Here is a 19,686-nt window from a genome sequence, read left to right as displayed (position 1 = left end):
ATGGCCTAGTTGAACGCACAGTTCAAACAGTTAAAAGACTTTTAAAAAAGATTCCCCCAAAAGATTGGACAGTAGAGCTCCCAAACATTTTATTGACACTTCATTCAACGCCTAATCCTGCTACTGGTCAGGCACCCTGTGACATTCTGATGGGTCGTAAAATTGCCACTTTATTAGACCGTTTACTACCTAGCAATGCACCTGACAGGGAGGAGAGAAACAACTATGAACCTTGCAAATATTCTTTAGGGGATCTAGTTTATTTCAAAGAGTACCATGGGGGTAAAGGGTATTGGAAACCAGGGATAATTGTTGGAATTGAGGGTCCAAGGATATTCAAGGTGCAGTCAGAAGGAGGGAGAGTTGAAAGGCGACACCTTGACCACATGCAAAAAAGATATCGTTCTGATAAAAGTGTTCAGTTCCCTCAACAGGCACCCATTCACAGCAGAGACCATGGGAGGAGGGAGGAGCTAGCTCCTCTAGTATTAGACCCGGCCCCAGAGAGAGAGTCTGCAGGACAGAGCGCTCGGGAGGATTGTTCGACTGCACAGACAGGCCTTGCTGCCACCAGTAGTAGTGCAACACAGCCAATGACAGATCCGGGAGAATCAGCAAGGACCTCCCGACCGAAGCGGGAAACGAGACCACCACCTTATCTTGAGAGTTATTTTACGAACTGACTATGCTACAACAGTGATATGTTTGTTTGTTTTTCTTTGTGTTCTTATTTGAAAAGGGGGAGGATGTTGTGTATGTATATTCATGTCATGTGCTTCGTGCCGCCTCCATCTTGGGTTGGATCATGTCAGTCGTTCAGGGATTGTGGCAGAAGGAGGATCATGGTGGCGGTCGTGGCGTGGTGTAGTGAGATGCTTGTGCCATAGATAATAAATTGTTGTGTTGATTGGAAGCCTGCTATTATTTAACTCACGGACATGATAATAGTCTTCATGTGTGCTGACTGTAAAAATTCAATATATTCAAAATATTTTGGTCCAAGGGTTGATTATATATCCCAGAGCCCAGAGATACATTTTGTGGCATGTGTTGGCAGACACGTTGATGCAAATAGGGTGGTTTACTTTAATTACTTCTTTTTATTTCCTAAATCGAAATATTATTACTTATAAATAGTATTTCACGCTTTTAGATTTTTTAATGACGATATCTATTTTTCATGATTAAATGAAAAGTGAAAATTTTCAAACGCGCGAAAACGCGACGGCTAAGTATGAATGATGGGAAAACACCGTGTGACGTCATTCTGGTTCCTGCTGTCGCCTAGGTAGGAGACCTTGGGGCAAGGCTTTGAGCGCTGATACGACGCAGGATGCTAGCAGGTAGCAGAGTACCCTGCCAGCTGGTAGCACTTGGCTTAAATAAGGATTATTAATACCTTATCAAACGAAGGAAACTTTCAGACCTTAGACAATTTTAATAAGTGATTATTAAGAGATGTTTCCCTGAGCTCTGTGCCTCATGCATGCATTGGTAATCTCAGACGATGTAAAACTCCTGACTACTCGTGTAGAAACTAGGTCCCTGTGACGTCACGTGGAGTGGAATCACATGGGCGCCAATCTGGCCTTTTTCAAATGAGGATAAAATTGACCATTGCCATTCGTCTGAACAGGTATTTCTAAAACCAAATAATTTGTATATTACGAAAACCCTAATGGTGGGTAACGAATAGCAATCAATGCATTTTGTTTTCTTTGATGAAGGAAACTCCCTATTCAGGAGTGCAAAACTAAGACTAAATCTCAAGTATTCATCCTAGTATGTATGTATGTATGTACTGTGCATATTCTGGGCGTGCCCCTATTTCCTCCTGCATCAGCACCATGGCAAGGACTCGCTTCCATTGTCTTTGGTTCGGCAGAGCATAAACCTCTATTTCACTCATGATTTTTGTCACACCTTCTGTATTAACCATTGTTTTAAAAAAAGAGAACTTTATTGATCAGTTCAAAAATTCCAAAATGTCCGATGCATATTCAATGCAAAATATGTTACAAATTTGAATAATATCTTGGTCATGCTGAGCTATTTGTTGGTAGTCTCAGGCACTCATTTAGGAAATGTTCCATGGAATGGTATAAATGCAGGTGTACACCGGTAAGACCATGTTCTTCATCAGGATATGTCTGGAAAAATAAATGATGCATGACTATAAATAGGAGTAAATATTTGCATTATGAAATGAAACAATTATCAGTGCAAGTGAGATATTAATTAAATATTGATAATAATTTTAACTCAATCAGGTTCTCAAAAATTTGAAGTTTTTGTACATGCCTATTCTTTTTCAATCAGTACTACAACAAAATTAGTGCTAAAGGTGAGACTATACTTCTATTAAAAATGCAAAAGCAAATTTTTCAATAACTAAGGATAGTCTGGTATCCCTGGACTGAAAACAAATTTTTGATGCCTTAACACTAGGAGGACGGGAGTTTCACTCTACCTAGAAGGACGGCTAGGGGTCATTTGACCCATTTAATGTTTTTTTGGAATCGAACGCCTCATTTTCATCCAATATTCAGTTTCATCGTGTAAATTGTTAAATAAGTTCATTAAAGATACTTTTTAACAATATTAAATATTATTTCCAATGTCAAAAGTTAATAACAATTATTAAATAAAATCATGAAATAAACCATATTTAGCAGTCAATTGCAAGTCTAATCATGAAAATAATGTACCCAATACAAAATTTGTGTTTAATATTTAAACAATCGGTTCACTGGACATAAAAAATTTGCATAAATAAAATTTACGATTAAGTAATAAAATTACTGCTTTATCGTAAATCTCAGACAGACAATAATTTTTTCAGCACTCTTACCACGAAATGTTTTTTGTATTGCATGCATACATTGGACGATTTATTCATCTACAACTATATCTACATTTGTTGGTAGTCTGAGTTTGTTGGTAGTTACACTGACATGCAAGCCATGTAAAAGGCATACCCTATTGAAAATTTCTTATAAGTCTTACAGAAATTCTTATAAGAATTCTGTAAGACTTATAGGATTCTATAAGTCTTACAGAATTCTTATAGGATTCTATAAGTCTTACAGATTTCTTATAGGATTCTATAAGTCTTATAGAAATTCTTATAGGATTCTATAAGTCTTACAGATTTCTTATAGGATTCTATAAGTCTTATAGACATTCTTATAGGATTCTATAAGTCTTACAAAAATTCTTATAAGAAATCTGCATTTCTTATAGAATTCTACAATAATGCTGTGCGGGTCGCATACCTTTTAGGTTTTTATCCAGCAGGCGTGTCACCATAACTTATGTTGGCAATTGATAATTATTTAAGGAATTCTACATAAGATAATTTTTTTAAATTATGTATAACTCTTGTTAAAGTAATGTTCTGCTAATTTCCTGTTTTTTTTCAGCATGGTATTTGACATAAATGGTTCCAAGAAGCGGAGGCTTCTTTAATGCGACTTGTTAGTATATATAGCTGAGGGCACATGAAAAATTGTAGACTTAAAAGATCTGTCTGTTTCGAGTCTACAGATTACTTGACCGATGGAAGTTCGATATGGGCCATGAATAACCACGATGTATACTACGATTGCATACGTTGCAGGATACTGTTCACATGGTTCCCTAGCAACCTAACAACCAAAACTTGTTTGGTTGTTAGGTTGCTAGGGATTGCTTTTATATGTTAATCATTCACTATGTCTTTGTGATAGCAGTTTAATAAAATAAGTCGTGTGCTTCTAACCAAAATAAGGCATTGACCTCATTTGGTAAGTATTACAAAACTGGCATTCCTAAAATTATGTTACCTTAAACAGATAGTTTCGTTGAATTTTAAACTTTTCATCATTAATTTAGATAGACATGTATGTTTTTCAGATTGTGGCATATCTAACATAAGAGGAAGTTTTAATGAAAACAGTGTTTTAATGGACAAAGTGAGTGATTTAGTCGTCTCTGAAGAGAATGAGAATGAATTTGTATGAGTATGCCAACATCTGCACAGTTATTATTTTATGGGAAATACATCAACTATTATTCTCAATCAGTGTTTTTGTGATTCCTACTAATTTCCCTAAATCTTGCCCTTTTCTTAGCCATATTCTACGTATCCTTTTCTCCAAAATGGCATCAAATTCCATTTTGCTTTGCTTATTTCTTTCATTATCTATCCAAATCTGTATGTAGAGGTCTCATTCTCTCTGGTATCTTAAATAAACATTGCTCATATGCATTTGATTTATCAAATTTTACTCTTCCTTCCCATATAATTTCTTGAAGTACCTATCTCCAGTGGAACTTGAATTTTATTTCATTTGCTTCTTCAATTTTCCAGGTTAAATCATATTCCATATTGCAATTCCTGTATCTTTCATTGCGTAATGATTGCCAAAGTTGTATTCAATTATCAGTATATCATTCTAGGCTATCGTTGGTCTCATTGATTTTAGTTTCTTTTAGCATGTGGGGACATTAACCCTATACAAAACCCATGCCCTGAAAGACCTCTATGGTATCTCGCCTTGTCTGGCCAGCCAGGTGAACTTTACAGGGCTTCAATGTCCTTTTTGATGTACACTGATGATAGACATCTACATTTGGTTGATGGGAAATCATTAGGTTTGCTGTATAAGATATAGGCGTCTTCATTTGGATTGAATTAGGTATAATGCTAACTTTGTACTCTCAGTAGGGATGTAAATCTTATGTAGCTTTTTATAGAAGTTTGCGCGGTTGTTTAAAGCATGTTTATATAATATTTATAATAAATATTTCCATCAGAAAATTTGTTATAAATAACATTGTGTAACTGATGGTTAGAAGAAATTTTCTTATAAGAAAAATTCTTATAAGAAATATGCCCAATTTCTGATAAGAAATTTTCTTATAGAAAAATTCTTACAAGAAATTTTCTTATAAGAAATATGCCCAATTTCTGATAAGAAATTTTCTTATAGAAAAATTCTTATAAGAAATTTTCTTATAAGAAATATGCCCAATTTCTGATAAGAAATTTTCTTATAGAAAAATTCTTATAAGAAATTTTCTTATAAGAAATATGTCCAATTTCTGATAAGAAATTTTCTTATAAGAAATTTCCAATAGGGTATGGCAGGGGGTGTTTGTACACCAGCCATTTGCACATTAAAAGGAATTTGGAAAATGGAAAGGAAATTCATGCCATATAGTGATATTTGGCACCTTTTTCTTTTTTGTGTCCGTAGAGATGTGGCTGTTGGATTTGGAGACATAAATAAATTGATGCATGCTATCCATCATGTCTACTCCCGCTTTGTTTTTATTATGGAATTGGATTGCCTCTAGCTTTTTTTTATTTGTTTCGGAATTAGTGTCGTCATAGACAATGTTGCTGAGTAAAAGTACATTCTTGTTCTATTTTGCCTGATACTACATCAGAGTATATGGCCTTAGTTATTTTTGAACACTCGTGTGGAATGGATATTCGTGCAACACGCCTATTTTTTCTGATTGTCCCTACAAGAGTAATTTTCCATTTTTTTCTAATTTTCTGTTAGCTAGATGGATGGAAAATAATTGTTACAAGTTACATTTATTCCTGAATTCTTTAATTTTATGCACTTTTGTATCTATTTATTTCCCCAACACTTGACTTGATGGCCAATCTACATCTTTGCCACAATATGGAAATTCATTTAGGCCGTTTTCACATCTGTCAAAACCCAGTACTTGATTCCAAATTTGTCTGGTATATTTGGAATATGCAGCATAAAAGGGCAGCTGCATTTCATTGGATAGAGAAGTGCATTTGCTGTTCCGCCTGAGTCACCATCGGATTTACTATCTTGGACTGCGGAACTGGAATCGTTGATTCCATCACATGCAGATGATGATGAATTGGTCAGATGGTCCTTGAACTGATGTTTCTGATTCACTTCAAGACTGATCTTCTTCGATCTCCCGTAAAACAACAGAAACACTCCCTGGTGTATGATATTCCCTAACAGCTAATTGAATGGCGACTGTTCTCTTCCCTTGATATCTTTCTCGACTTTTTACTTTCGAAACGAAAAATTTCAAACGAAATCGCTTTATGGTAGAATCTGCTCCAGTTACACTGGAAGAATATAAAGCCGGAGAAAATTTGAAAGGGATAAAAAAGGATAAAAATTTCAGGAGTATCGCTAATTGCCGTTCGAAAGGCAGGGACTCAACCGCCAACCGTGTGCTGATTTGTATCTTCCAGTATCTTGCAGTGGTGGCGGCGTGTGTGTATACGCATGTTAGCAAGTGCACACCGAAAGATGAACGAATTATAAAAGAAAACTATTCCTTTGCAACGAGAAGGATAAAAATCCTGTCTGCATATGCAAGAAACATGAAGCTTCGAACGCTACAGCAATATCCTTTTCGAATTCACCTCTCTACAAGTGTGCGATCCCGAGGCATCGCGCCGGTTGCATATTCGGTTTATGCGATCGTTTACGGGAACTCGGGCGGGACGAAGTAAGCGGGGGGGTATGCACAGTTCAAATGGGTGATGGGAGCAGACTCAAAACGATGCGAGTGTGCAGGCGCATATTTTTGGTGAGTGACTCGCAGGTAGTGTAGTGGTGTAGCCGTCACCTACACTATCTAGTGCCTTACCGACCTTGATCCTAGTCCCCAACTGCAACAGAGTCATTTGTATGGCCGTTTTCTACACTACTTCCTCATAGGGTGTAACTCATTTTGAAACTTGAAATAATTTACATGCGTAATTTGCAGGACTTATGGAAAGTCTCTAGTGTCGTTGCTCTCCTAGGATTCATTGTTGACAATAACATTCAAAACACATTCAGTGAAACAAGTAAACTACTGAAAATTCTGGTGACAACTCCGATGACAACCAGTGAAGCAGAGAGGTGTTTTTCAACCCTTAAGCCTGTTAAAACATTTTTAGGTAGCACGATGGACGAGGACAGGCTCACTGATTTGGCTATGTTGTCAATTGAAAAAAAGTTCCTGGATGGTATCAAAGGTTTCAACGACAAGGTGATAGACAAGTTTGCTCAGAAGAAGGAAAGAAGAATGAATTTCATCTACCCTCACTTCTAAAGGTGTGTTAAGAATAATTATTTTCGGCATGCTAATACTATTTCTATTCATGCAATTTTAAGGGTAGAATGTACCAGTGATATGTTTTGCTTGTTATGTATTCTATTACGACGAAATATGATGCTCATGGATTAGGATTAACATACCGTATATGTCTGAATATAGTCCCCCCTTTTTTTCCAAAAATGCCTGTGGTAAAAGTAAAGTATTTGGACTATATTCAAATGCATTTTTTAAACTTTTCCCGAAACTGAAGCCTCAAAATTAGGGGGGGGGGGGGACTATATTCGGAGAAATACGGTAATATCATTAAATCATCCCATATCTGCTCTAATGCACATCCTAGATAAATGACCACCAGCCACCACTGACTTGCAGTAATGCTTCTTCTCCGTCATACGTGCAGATTTCAAGGGTAGGATATATGTACAATAGAATTTTACGCATCCAATTCCTCAGCTCTCTCAAAAGAGGACAGGATTTTGTCCTGGGGTGCAGCATCCAGTCCACCTCATCTCAACTCATGACATCCTTTTTGAAAGAATTTCCCCCTTCCTACAAGTCTCTCTAAACTTCACGAAAACCCCTAACCATCCCGCCCAACTCCACACCTACTGATAACCAACATCTACATTAATCCTCTGCTTGCTAGACAGGCCCTTTCCAAGTCATCATATGGTCATTAACGCTGTCCTCTCACTGTGTTTTTCCATTTCTCACCATAACCGCCACCCATTACCTTACCATTACATACCATACCATAGAACATCTATTTATGCTAGGTCTTTCTATATCACCTCTTGTGAAATATGGAATCAATTGTCATGCGGTTAAAAAAAATCTAAAAATGCAAGTCAATTCAAAATGAAATATTATGAAATATTGCTACATGTAAATTGAATATTGTAACTTAACTGATTATTGTGCTAATGCTAAAGTTAACTGATTATTGTGCTGATGCTAAAGTCAATAAAATCAGATGTATTTATGAGATCATATGTTTGTCTTGCTGATAATTATATATACATATGTATTTTTGTTCTACTCTGTCATATATTTAGTCGCATTCTGTGACATCGATGTATAATGTAAATCTACTTATTCTTGTAATATTTCCGACTCTATTATATTTATAACCATATATGTTCCTACGGGACACACTGTACCGGAATAATAAATTTCATTTTCAATTTCTATTCTATTCTACCTCTCCCCCTCCCAATGCCCCCTCCAACCTTATTAAGTCCCTTCAGGCCATAAATTTACAAGACATGCCAAAAAAATGTTTGCACTTGAAAATGACCTCTTGAGGCTGAAACATGTTGTACCAAGAAAATAAATCTAAGGAAGAAAACGAAGTCGTTTTGTCCTTCGTTGTACTTTCCTCATTTGTATCCAAAATTAATCGCTGGACAAATAAATGATAATAATTATTATTACTGTATCACAATAATTCATGGTATTTGTTGAAGCTCATTGTTAGTTCCAAAGTACTACCCTCCCTTTGGTTAAGGAAAAAGAAAGAGACCATTCATCATTAAGACAGGACTACATCAGGAATCCATGAGACCAAAAATATCCATTAATATGGCTCATTCACCAAACAATCACCTACCACAATCACCTAGGTAATAATGCCATGTCATACCCATAAGTGTAAATAACTTTTACCATTAAAAAACATTATAATATTTCTTTTAACACATTGCGTACAGATGGCGAGAATTCTTGTCATTTAGGTGCGTCAACCTAAACAACTTTAAAGCGTACAATACGTATTCGTTAGTACATTTTCAGTTGTTTTTCGTTATTCATAATGAATTGATGCATCATAACGTTTAATTGGGTAAAGTTATATTCTAAACATTATCTTACCCTGGTACGCAACATGTTAATGAGTGATAGGGGCTGAAAAAAATGGCCCTGCTACCAAAACTACATTAAAGTCTTAATGCAAATAATCTCCATAATAGGAACCTTATAAGAAACACCACAATAATAAACCAAAAACACCACAATAATAGCCGTGAACATATGTTTTAAATACATACCAACTGCTGGAATAAAATGTCACTGGTTTGTAAGACCCGAGATAACATCATGGACTGCTGATAGTGGACGTTGTCATCCAGTGTTCCATGAACCAACAAGTAGTCCTTCCCTCTTAGTTTTGGAGCTAAGTGATTTAAATTACTCCGAGCATAACCCTTTAAATTGTCTTGAGGAGTCGGAAGCCCCATATAGCGTTCAGTGTACATAGTATCTGAAAATTAAAATGAAGAAGAGTAATTTTTAGATATAGACTTCTACTATTAAACAGACACTTAAATAACCAAATATGCCACTCATTACGGCTCATTTGCACACTTTAAATTAGAAAAATACTAATTAGCCACACCAGCAATTCAAACTTTACAGCTATACATCATGCAAATTTTCCACCAAGAGCTTTTACGAATTCAGTAACAAATCCTTGAAATTAAAAGAATGTATTAACTAATGCACAAACTGCTCGGCCATAAAATACTTCAGCATACATTTTATTTGGAGAACAATGTGAAATTTCAGTAGATTCAGCTAAAATCAGTAGAGGATAATAAATGTAGTTGAGGGTGTAGTGGAGATTTTTTGATCCACATTTTTTTAATATGCATAAATGATGCTATAAAACCAGATAGGTTGTTCAGGTTTCACAAAACAAATACATATGTTCCAATCTTCCTAATGATGTCAAGTAGTAAATCATGTGGAGTAGGATGGCACAAAAAATGTATACCTCTTTTACAGGTACATAACAATTTTTTCACTGCCAATTTTTATTGAGTGGTGAACCAAAGTAGCATGTTATTATTACTAGGAAATAGGAATCATGAATTATTTTATAGATTAATTAATCCATGTTACTTATCAGCAGGATCAATTGCTTGGTTGAACAATAGAAACATATAACTGAGATGTAGCTATGCTGCACCAGTGGCCACCTACCCTGAAAAAATATGTTGTTTTAACCCTAGTTCACCATGAATCCAAGTTATATGAGCTGGATTATGACTCATCTACCCACCAATAGTTCACAACATATGTGTTCCCTGTATCCATGGAAAACCAGATGAATTGATTGTCTTCCAAATATTTTAGAGCAAATAATACAGCCTTTCAGCCTGCCCTATTGGAAATTTCTTATAAGAAAATTTCCTATCAGAAATTGGGCATTTTTCTTATAAGAAAATTTCTTAAAAGAATTCTTCTTATAAGAACATTTCTTATAAGAATTTTTCTAAAAGAAAATTTCTTATCAGAAATTGGGCATTTTTCTTATAAGAAAATTTCTTATCAAAAGTATCAATTACAAAATGTTATTTATTAGAAATTTTCTCATGGAAATATTTATTATAAATATCATATCATCATGCTTAAAACACTTGTGCAAACTTCTATAAAAAGCTACATGAGATTTACACCCCTCCTGCGAGTACAAAGTTAGCATTATACCTATTTTTTTCCAAATGAAGGTGCCTATATCTGGTACACAGCAAACCTAATGATTTCCCATGTACCAAATGTAATGTCTATCTTTAGTGTGCATCAAGCAAGGACATTCAAGTTCCGTAAAGTTCACCTGACTGGCCAGACAATGCGAGATACCATAGAGGTCCTTCAGGTCATGGGTTCTGCATAGGGTTAATGCCCCCCACATTTTAAAACTAAAAAACTAAAAGCAATGAAACCAACGATATCCTGGAATGATGGACTGATAATAGAATATGGCTTTGGCAATCACTACGCAATAAAATATAAAGGAATTGCAATATGGAATGATTTAACCTGGAAAATTGAAGAAGCAAATGAAATAAAATTCAAGTTCGACTTGGGATACTTCAAGAAATTATTTGGGAAGGAAAAGGAAAAATTGATAAATCGAATACATAGGAGAAATGTTTATTTAAGATACCAGAGAGAATGACCTCTACATGCAGATTTGGATAGATAATGAAAGAAATAAATAAAGTAAAATGGAATTTGATGCCATTTGGAGAAAAGGATAGGTAGAATATGACTAACAATTAGTGCAAGATTTAGGGAAATTAATAGGAATCCCAGAAACACTGATTGAGAATAATAGTTGATGTATTTTCCATAAAATAATAACTGTGCAGATGTTGGCATACTCATACAAATTCATTCTCATTCTCTTCGGAGACGACTAAATCACTCACTTTGTCCATTAAAACACTGTTTTCATTAAAACTTCCTCTTATGTTAGATATGCCACAATCTGAAAAATATACATGTCTATCTAAATTAATGATGAAAAGTTTAAAATTCAACGAAACTATCTGTTTAAGGTAACTTAATTTTAGGAATGCCAGTTTTGTAAGACTTACCAAATGAGGTCAATGCCTTATTTTTGTTAGAAGCACACGACTTATTTCATTAAACAGGTCACACAAAAACATGGTGAATGATTAACATATAAAAGCAATACCTAACAACCAAACAAGGTTTTCATGGCAACCGTATCCTGCAAAGTATGCAATCGTAGTATAGAAACCCGGAGAAGACAGCTCATTGGCTGGGAGCTTCGATCAAGAGTATATAAGAAAATTCCGCGTTGCGTGTACATCGTGCTTATTCATGGCCCATATCAAACTTCCATCAGTTAAGTAATCTATAGACTCGAAACAGACAGATTTTATAAGTGTACAAATTTTCGTGTGCTCTTAGGGATATATATTAACAAGTCTCATAAGAAGAAGCCTCAACTTCTTGGAACCATTTATGTCAAATACCATGCTGAAAACGCCAATAAATTAGCAGAACATTACTTAACAAAGAGTTATACATTATTTCCAAAAAAAATCTTATAAGAATTCCTTAAATAATTATAAATTGCCAACATAAGTTATGGCCCTATTGGAAGTTTCTTATAAGTCTTACAGAAATTCTCATAAGAATTCTGTAAGACTTATAGAATTCTATAAGTCTTACAGAATTCTTATAGGATTCTATAAGTCTTACAGATTTCTTATAGGATTCTATAAGTCTTATAGAAATTCTTATAGGATTCTATAAGTCTTACAAAAAATTTTATAAGAAGTCTGCATTTCTTATAGAATTCTACAATAATGCTGTGCGGGTCGCATACCTTTTAGGTTTTTATCCAGCAGGCGTGTCACCATAACTTATGTTGGCAATTGATAATTATTTAAGGAATTCTACATAAGATAATTTTTTGAAATTATGCATAACTCTTTTTTAAGTAATGTTCTGCTAATTTCCTGGTTTTTTCAGCATGGTATTTGACATATATGGTTCCAAGAAGCGGAGGCTTCTTTAATGCGACTTGTTAGTATATATAGCTGAGGGCACATGAAAAATTGTAGACTCTTAAGATCTCTCTGTTTCGAGTCTACAGATTACTTGACCGATGGAAGTTCGATATGGGCCATGAATAACCACGATGGGTGCTTTCCATTCATGCGACTCACGCGTCGACTTGTGTCAGCTCGCGGCATTTGTTTATAACTCTCCTATTCCTGTGCGTTACCGTTTGTTGACTTGTGTCACAACAGTCGGCGACACACACCGAATGGAACACGAAAACCTTGACGCAAGTTGACTTGTGTCGACGTGTGTCAATGAATGGAAAGCACCCGATGTATACTACGATTGCATACGTTGCAGGATACTGTTCACATGGTTCCCTAGCAACCTAACAACCAAAACTTGTTTGGTTGCTAGGTTGCTAGGGATTGCTTTTATATGTTAATCATTCACTATGTCTTTGTGATAGCAGTTTAATAAAATAAGTCGTGTGCTTCTAACCAAAATAAGGCATTGACCTCATTTGGTAAGTATTAAAAAACTGGCATTCCTAAAATTAAGTTACCTTAAACAGATAGTTTCGTTGAATTTTAAACTTTTCATCATTAATTTAGATAGACATGTATATTTTTCAGATTGTGGCATATCTAACATAAGAGGAAGTTTTAATGAAAACAGTGTTTTAATGGACAAAGTGAGTGATTTAGTCGTCTCCGAAGAGAATGAGAATGAATTTGTATGAGTATGCCAACATCTGCACAGTTATTATTTTATGGAAAATACATCAACTATTATTCTCAATCAGTGTTTCTGTGATTCCTATTAATTTCCCTAAATCTTGCACTTATTGTTAGCCATATTCTACGTTTCCTTTTCTCCAAAATGGCATCAAATTCCATTTTGCTTTGCTTATTTCTTTCATAATCTATCCAAATCTGTATGTAGAGGTCTCATTCTCTCTGGTATCTTAAATAAACATTGCTCATATGCATTTGATTTATCAAATTTTACTCTTCCTTCCCATATAATTTCTTGAAGTACCTATCTCCAGTTGAACTTGAATTTTATTTCATTTGCTTCTTCAATTTTCCAGGTTAAATCATATTCCATATTGCAATTCCTGTATCTTTCATTGCGTAATGATTGCCAAAGTTGTATTCAATTATCAGACCATCATCCTAGGCTATCGTTGGTTTCATTGATTTTAGTTTCTTTTAGCATGTGGGGACATTAACCCTATACAGAACCCATGCCCTGAAAGACCTCTAAGGTATCTCGCCTTGTCTGGCCAGCAAGGTGAACTTTACAGGGCTTCAATGTCCTTTTTGATGTACACTGATGATAGACATCTACATTTGGTTCATGGGAAATCATTAGGTTTGCTGTATAAGATATAGGCGTCTTCATTTGGATTGAATTAGGTATAATGCTAACTTTGCACTCTCAGTAGGGATGTAAATCTTATGTAGCTTTTTATAGAAGTTTGCGCAAGTGTTTTAAGCATGTTGATATGATATTTATAATAAATATTTCCATCAGAAAATTTGTTATAAATAACATTTTGTAACTGATAGTTAGAAGAAATTTTCTTATAAGAAAAATTCTTATAAGAAATTTTCTTATAAGAAATATGCCCAATTTCCGACAAGAAATTTTCTTATAGAAAAATTCTTATAAGAAATTTTCTTATAAGAAAAATGCCCAATTTCTGATAAGAAATTTTCTTATAAGAAAAGTTCTTATAAGAAATTTTCTTATAAGAAAAATTCTTGTAAGAAATTTTCTTATAAGAAATATGTCCAATTTCTGATAAGAAATTTTCTTATAAGAAATTTCCAATAGGGAAGAGGAAGTTTTAATGAAAACAGTGTTTTAATGGACAAAGTGAGTGATTTAGTCGTCTCTGAAGAGAATGAGAATGAATTTGTATGAGTATGCCAACATCTGCACAGTTATTATTTTATGGAAAATACATCAACTATTATTCTCAATCAGTGTTTTTGTGATTCCTATTAATTTCCCTAAATCTTGCAATTATTGATAGCCATATTCTACATATCCTTTTCTCCAAAATGGCATCATATTCCATTTTGCTTTGCTTATTTCTTTCATTATCTATCTAAATCTGCATGTAGAGGTCTCATTCTCTCTGGTATCTTAAATAAACATTGCTCATATGCATTTGATTTATCAAATTTTACTCTTCCTTCCCAAATAATTTCTTGAAGTACCTATCCCCAGTGGAACTTGAATTTTTTTTCATTTGCTTCTTCAATTTTCCTGGTTAAATCATATTCCATATTGCAATTCCTGTATCTTTCATTGCGTAATGATTGCCAAAGTTGTATTCAATTATCAGTATATCATTCTAGGCTATCGTTGGTTTCATTGATTTTAGTTTCTTTTAGCATGTGGGGACATTAACCCTATACAGAACCCATGCCCTGATAAAGACCTCTATGGTATCTCGCCTTGTCTGGCCAGCCAGGTGAACTTTACAGGGCTTCAATGTCCTTTTTGATGTACATTAATGATAGACATCTACATTTGGTTCATGGGAAATCATTAGGTTTGCTGTATAAGATATAGGCGTCTACATTTGGATTGAATTAGGTATAATGCTAACTTTGTACTCTCAGTAGGGATGTAAATCTTATGTAGCTTTTAATAGAAGTTTGCGCAAGTGTTTTAAGCATGTTGATATAATATTTATAATAAATATTTCCATCAGAAAATTTGTTATAAATAACATTTTGTAACTGATAGTTAGAAGAAATTTTCTTATAGAAAAATTCTTACAAGAAATTTTCTTATAAGAAATATGCCCAATTTCTGATAAGAAATTTTCTTATAAGAAATTTCCAATAGGGGGTGACTTAAATGCATGCAGGATAAAAACCTGAAAGTTATGTGACCTGCGCAACATTCTTATAGAATGCTATAAGAAATGCAAAGTTCTTATAAGAATTTCTGTAAGACTTATAGAATCCTATAAGAATTCTGTAAGACTTATAGAATCCTATCAGAATTCTGTAAGACTTATAAGAAATTTCCAATAGGGGAGCGCAGTCTATTGAGAGCTAATTGCCATAAACTGAGAGACGATTTGCCGCAGAAATGTTTCCTCATAAAAATTCCAATGGCAAACTCATATTTCGTAGCATATGGTATGTGCCCTCATTTTGTGTGGGAACCAAACTTCGTGTTACATATCAGATAGTTTTCGTAAATGGTTCATTCTGGGTCCATTAGAAATGCAAGTTACAGTGCAACCTCGATATAACGACACCCCACGGTGCAATAATAAACACTCGCTATAGCGAATTGTCGCTTTAACGGAGGTGGAGCAAATAATAGCCAATATACCTGTTGCGAACAGATATACAGGAACAGGAGTGGTGCGGCGACATATAAACATCTATCCGATAAATGTTAGCATAAATCCAGACGAAAGGCGATTTTTTTGCATCACTAAATTTCCTTACTCAAACAACGACTAACTATTCAAACAATTTATAAGCGCCGCACTGAATAAAAATCATGGAAAGCATTGTTTCGTCAATCATTATGCCAATGCACAACCGACGAAGTCATTTTTCTATGCACTTAATTAGTTCATTTACGTGATCATTCTATTATTTTGGTATTTTCCACTGAAAATTCAAAAATTAACTGATAAAACAGTATCGCGGTTATTTAATGCCTCAAAGGTTTCCATTGGTGTGTGTTTATTGTTTCTGCAGTTAAGCGGCAGTGAAGTGTAATAACGCATTACATTTGTTTCTGCAGGCGAAAACGGTGGCATGTTGTATAACGTTCCCGCCTTGGAAGACTTTTTCTATCAGATAATGTAATATCTTCATCATCTACGGTAAAAAGTATGCTAAGCCTGAAAAATGACGTGATTAAAATTGCCGTTGTTGAAAAAGTTTCTTTTTGAGTGTTACGCTCGCGACGTTTTTGAAATGATACACCGAGTTTACTACGGCACTGCAAACGAGAGTTAGTTGTTCTGTGAGTTCTTCCAGCGGCCACCAGGGGATGCTCGGCTACCCACGTGACAGAAGAAAGCGCCAGTACGTCTCCGACCACTGACCCGGATAGTTCACCCTTGTAAATCCGCAACGGAGAATAAATACGTCCATCTGGACAATTCATGCTGAGTATCATTGCTTCGTACATCCTACATCATCGCTAAGGCGCACTACCTTTAGAGGCATCATTGCAAGAAATACCTCATACTGCAAGGGTTTTGTCGGGGAGTTGTAAAAAAAAGTTCCGTTTCGTCTATGTTATATGACGCGGGGAATACTTCTAAAGATACTTATGATCGGAGTCCTTTCTTCATCGACTTCGGGTTTACACCACAGGCATCACCAGCAATTATGAGGGGAGATTGGGTGCTTTGCATTAGTATAATCAACCTTCCGAACTCTTGAAATTCTCGATTCGCAATCTATCCCTGAAATACTCCGCTTTAGTCTTAGGCATAGCCCCTTTCTCAGGAGTTCCCGCAGATTGGAGTGGGCAAAACCACCCGAACAAAGCTCCTTATAACTCTTCATCGTCTGCATTCCTTGGGCGCTTTTGTTTTTTTTAATTGTGAGGAGCGAATAGGAAGATAAATTAATTTCGACACTCTCATATTACTCCTTTATTTTTATTTTCTGGCTTAGACGTGTTTGGTGTTTTTTTGGCCATGGTGACTGCCATTAAATGCTTTCTATTCACGCAACTCACGGACGTGCGGGTATGCTGCCGTGTGCTTTCTGCCGCCTGATGAACAAAAGAAGATGAAGCATTCGCGAATGCTAATGCCACAATATTTTCACCAAAATTAACTACTTATTTATCGAACGACAGTTTACCACATAAATTTGAGACTGAGCACTCCATTAACTTCATATCTAACAGATCGCTACAGAGGTTAAGGAGTCTTGATGAAAGTCTTCCGGCGGTAAAACCCTCGCTATGGCGAAAGGCAGCACCAAAAGGGTGTCGTAAAAACGAATTTTTTAACACGCTTATTATAGGGTCAATTGACGGTGCATCGGCTATCTCTCGTTATAGCGGGAGTGTCGATATAGCCCGTACTCGTTTTAACGAGGTTCCACTGTATTTCATTCGTCCTTTTTCAAATACAAGTCCATCCCAAGCTATCTCTGAAAGTGAAACGCATAGACAAAATAACAGACTTCCGCCATCAATGGAAAATATCGGTCAATGTGTCGTCATATAGTACAGACCTATAACTACACTTCGAATATTCGTGTGTAGATAAATGCATCCACTTCGAGTCTGCGCGTGCCTAACCTTGAAACATGATTAACATATCATAGTTGACCAGTCAATCGTAATATACTATCAAGATTGAGATATTTTTAAGGCTTAATGGCAAAATTCATGGTTTTAAGGTTTTCACGGTTAAGTGGGAACCCTGTACATTAGGGCGGATCGGAAAAATCAATTTTTTTCAAATCCATCTGGCCCAATGAAAAAAAGTTGTGGGACCGATCAAAAATAAGGCCTGAAAAATTTGAGACCTCTAGGTGAACCCCTGACCCTCGCTCAAATGCAATTTAGGGGGGGAAGGTCGAAATTCGAAAAATATAGTATTTTATGGTCATTTCCTATAGATTTTGCCGAGTTACTGCCCCTTAAGTAAAAAATTTCATGCATTTTGACGTATCTGCCACCGTTAAGCCACAAAATGCCTAATTTGAGTCTGCGTCCGCAAAGAAAATATGTATTCCAACGCCCACGCAGCGTCGTGGATACAAGAGCCGCAGGCCGATCCCCTCCCCTCCCTGCTAGCCTCTACCCCTCCCATGCCTCCAATACAGCAAAATTCATCCCGCGTATGCTGCTAGGAGGTCCTTTATCTTTGATAATATAAATCGGAAGATGGTAGAAGGTAATGGAGGAAGCTTAGTTAGACGACTTGTCCATTATTAGGCGCCTCGTCGGGGTTAAACAAATTGATGTTACCAACTTTTAGAGAAGTGATGAAATATTTTTAGATCCGAGACCGCAGGAAAGGAGCCTACGGTCCATGAAAAGGCCTCTCGAGTGGCTATAAAGGTGTGCGAACTATGGTGATGCTTCTCTTCCATTATGTGTGTGACTAAATGGATTTAGCGGTACAACAGGAAGTACTAAAACTTACGGAAAATGCGAATAGGCCAAAAGTAGGGTTTTTGCTGAAGTACAAAACTCAAGAACTTTTGAAAGAACATTTGAAATTATGCGATATTTTTGCGTGTAAGTGCAAGAAGGAGCGTAATGTTCCCCACAATGAAGAAGTATGTTGAGAGACCAGCGGACGAAACTAAAGATGATGGCTGCTGGATTGAGTCTTAAAGAAACTCGACAACTGAGGAAAAAAAAGAGAATCATCAGGAGCGTTGAGTCGACATCGTCAATTTTTGTATGGGAAATCAGTATCAAAAATTTTCTTCATCAATTCATCCAAAGAAAATTAAACTGAAGAGAAATCATCCGATTTTTATCTCTATCTTCCTCATCAAATAAAAATTCAGGACTAAACTCAAACGGGAACCTCTGCGTGGAAAATGCGCCTGCCAAATGTGATAGAAGTATATGCAAGAACCAAGAAACAGCTATGATCGTCCCCGCAACTTTAGTTGACGCAAAAATCATAACTTCGTAAGAAACATCCTAGGTAGTTTGCAAGAATTACTTACGTAGACAGAAAAAGATGCTAATTATTGTGAATACGAAAAGAGAGGTATCAAAGGGTGTCATCAAAGAGCTACATTTTTATGGAGTGAAAGACAATACTTTTGTCTGATGAAAAAAGGCAAGAGCACTTATCAATCCAAGTTTAGAGGGGAATGTGTTATGTTAGTTGAAGAAACAGGGTCCCCCTTTTGGGTTTGCCTCCCCCGTCGGAGGATTAGCAAAAGTTATAAAATCTGCGATTCTCGATTCCTTTCCGAGTGAAAATTAGATACACAAAAATATAAAGGATTTGAATGCGATGGTAAATATCGCCCAAAAAGGAGGCATCATCCCTATGCTACAAGCATAATTCCAACATCCCTTGCTATGTGAGTAAACTCTTCTCGGGATTCCCACCGGGTTAATTTTTCCATAATGGCAAACGTTTCAAGCTCCGACTCGGGGCTCATTATCAGGGATAAATTTCGTTGAATTCCGAGAAGAGTTTACCCACATCATTCGCCGTAGAGCATCAAATCATATTTCACCCCTTACAGAGGTCTATTTGCTAATTGCACTAAGTTGACT

The 19,686-nt window shown here is 35.8% G+C and overlaps 1 protein-coding gene across 2 annotated transcripts in view; it reads right to left on the bottom strand.

Moving 5' to 3' along the window:
- Positions 1–1,938: 1,938 nt before the first annotated feature.
- The window catches only part of LOC124165219 (venom dipeptidyl peptidase 4), a 133,755-nt gene continuing 116,007 nt past the window's right edge, over positions 1,939–19,686 (bottom strand). For both annotated transcript variants that reach the window (XM_046542506.1, XM_046542507.1), the window contains 2 exons: positions 9,144–9,355; positions 1,939–2,150 (listed from right to left, as the gene is read on the bottom strand). In XM_046542506.1, coding sequence (XP_046398462.1) covers positions 2,040–2,150; positions 9,144–9,355 — 323 coding nt within the window. In that variant the 3' untranslated portion in view covers positions 1,939–2,039. The remainder of the gene's footprint in view (positions 2,151–9,143; positions 9,356–19,686) is intronic.

Source organism: Ischnura elegans, chromosome 9 (assembly GCF_921293095.1).
Source record: "Ischnura elegans chromosome 9, ioIscEleg1.1, whole genome shotgun sequence".
Classification (NCBI taxonomy): domain Eukaryota; kingdom Metazoa; phylum Arthropoda; class Insecta; order Odonata; family Coenagrionidae; genus Ischnura; species Ischnura elegans.
Note: the sequence above shows the minus strand (reverse complement) of the source record. Positions and strands in the feature narration are given on the sequence as shown.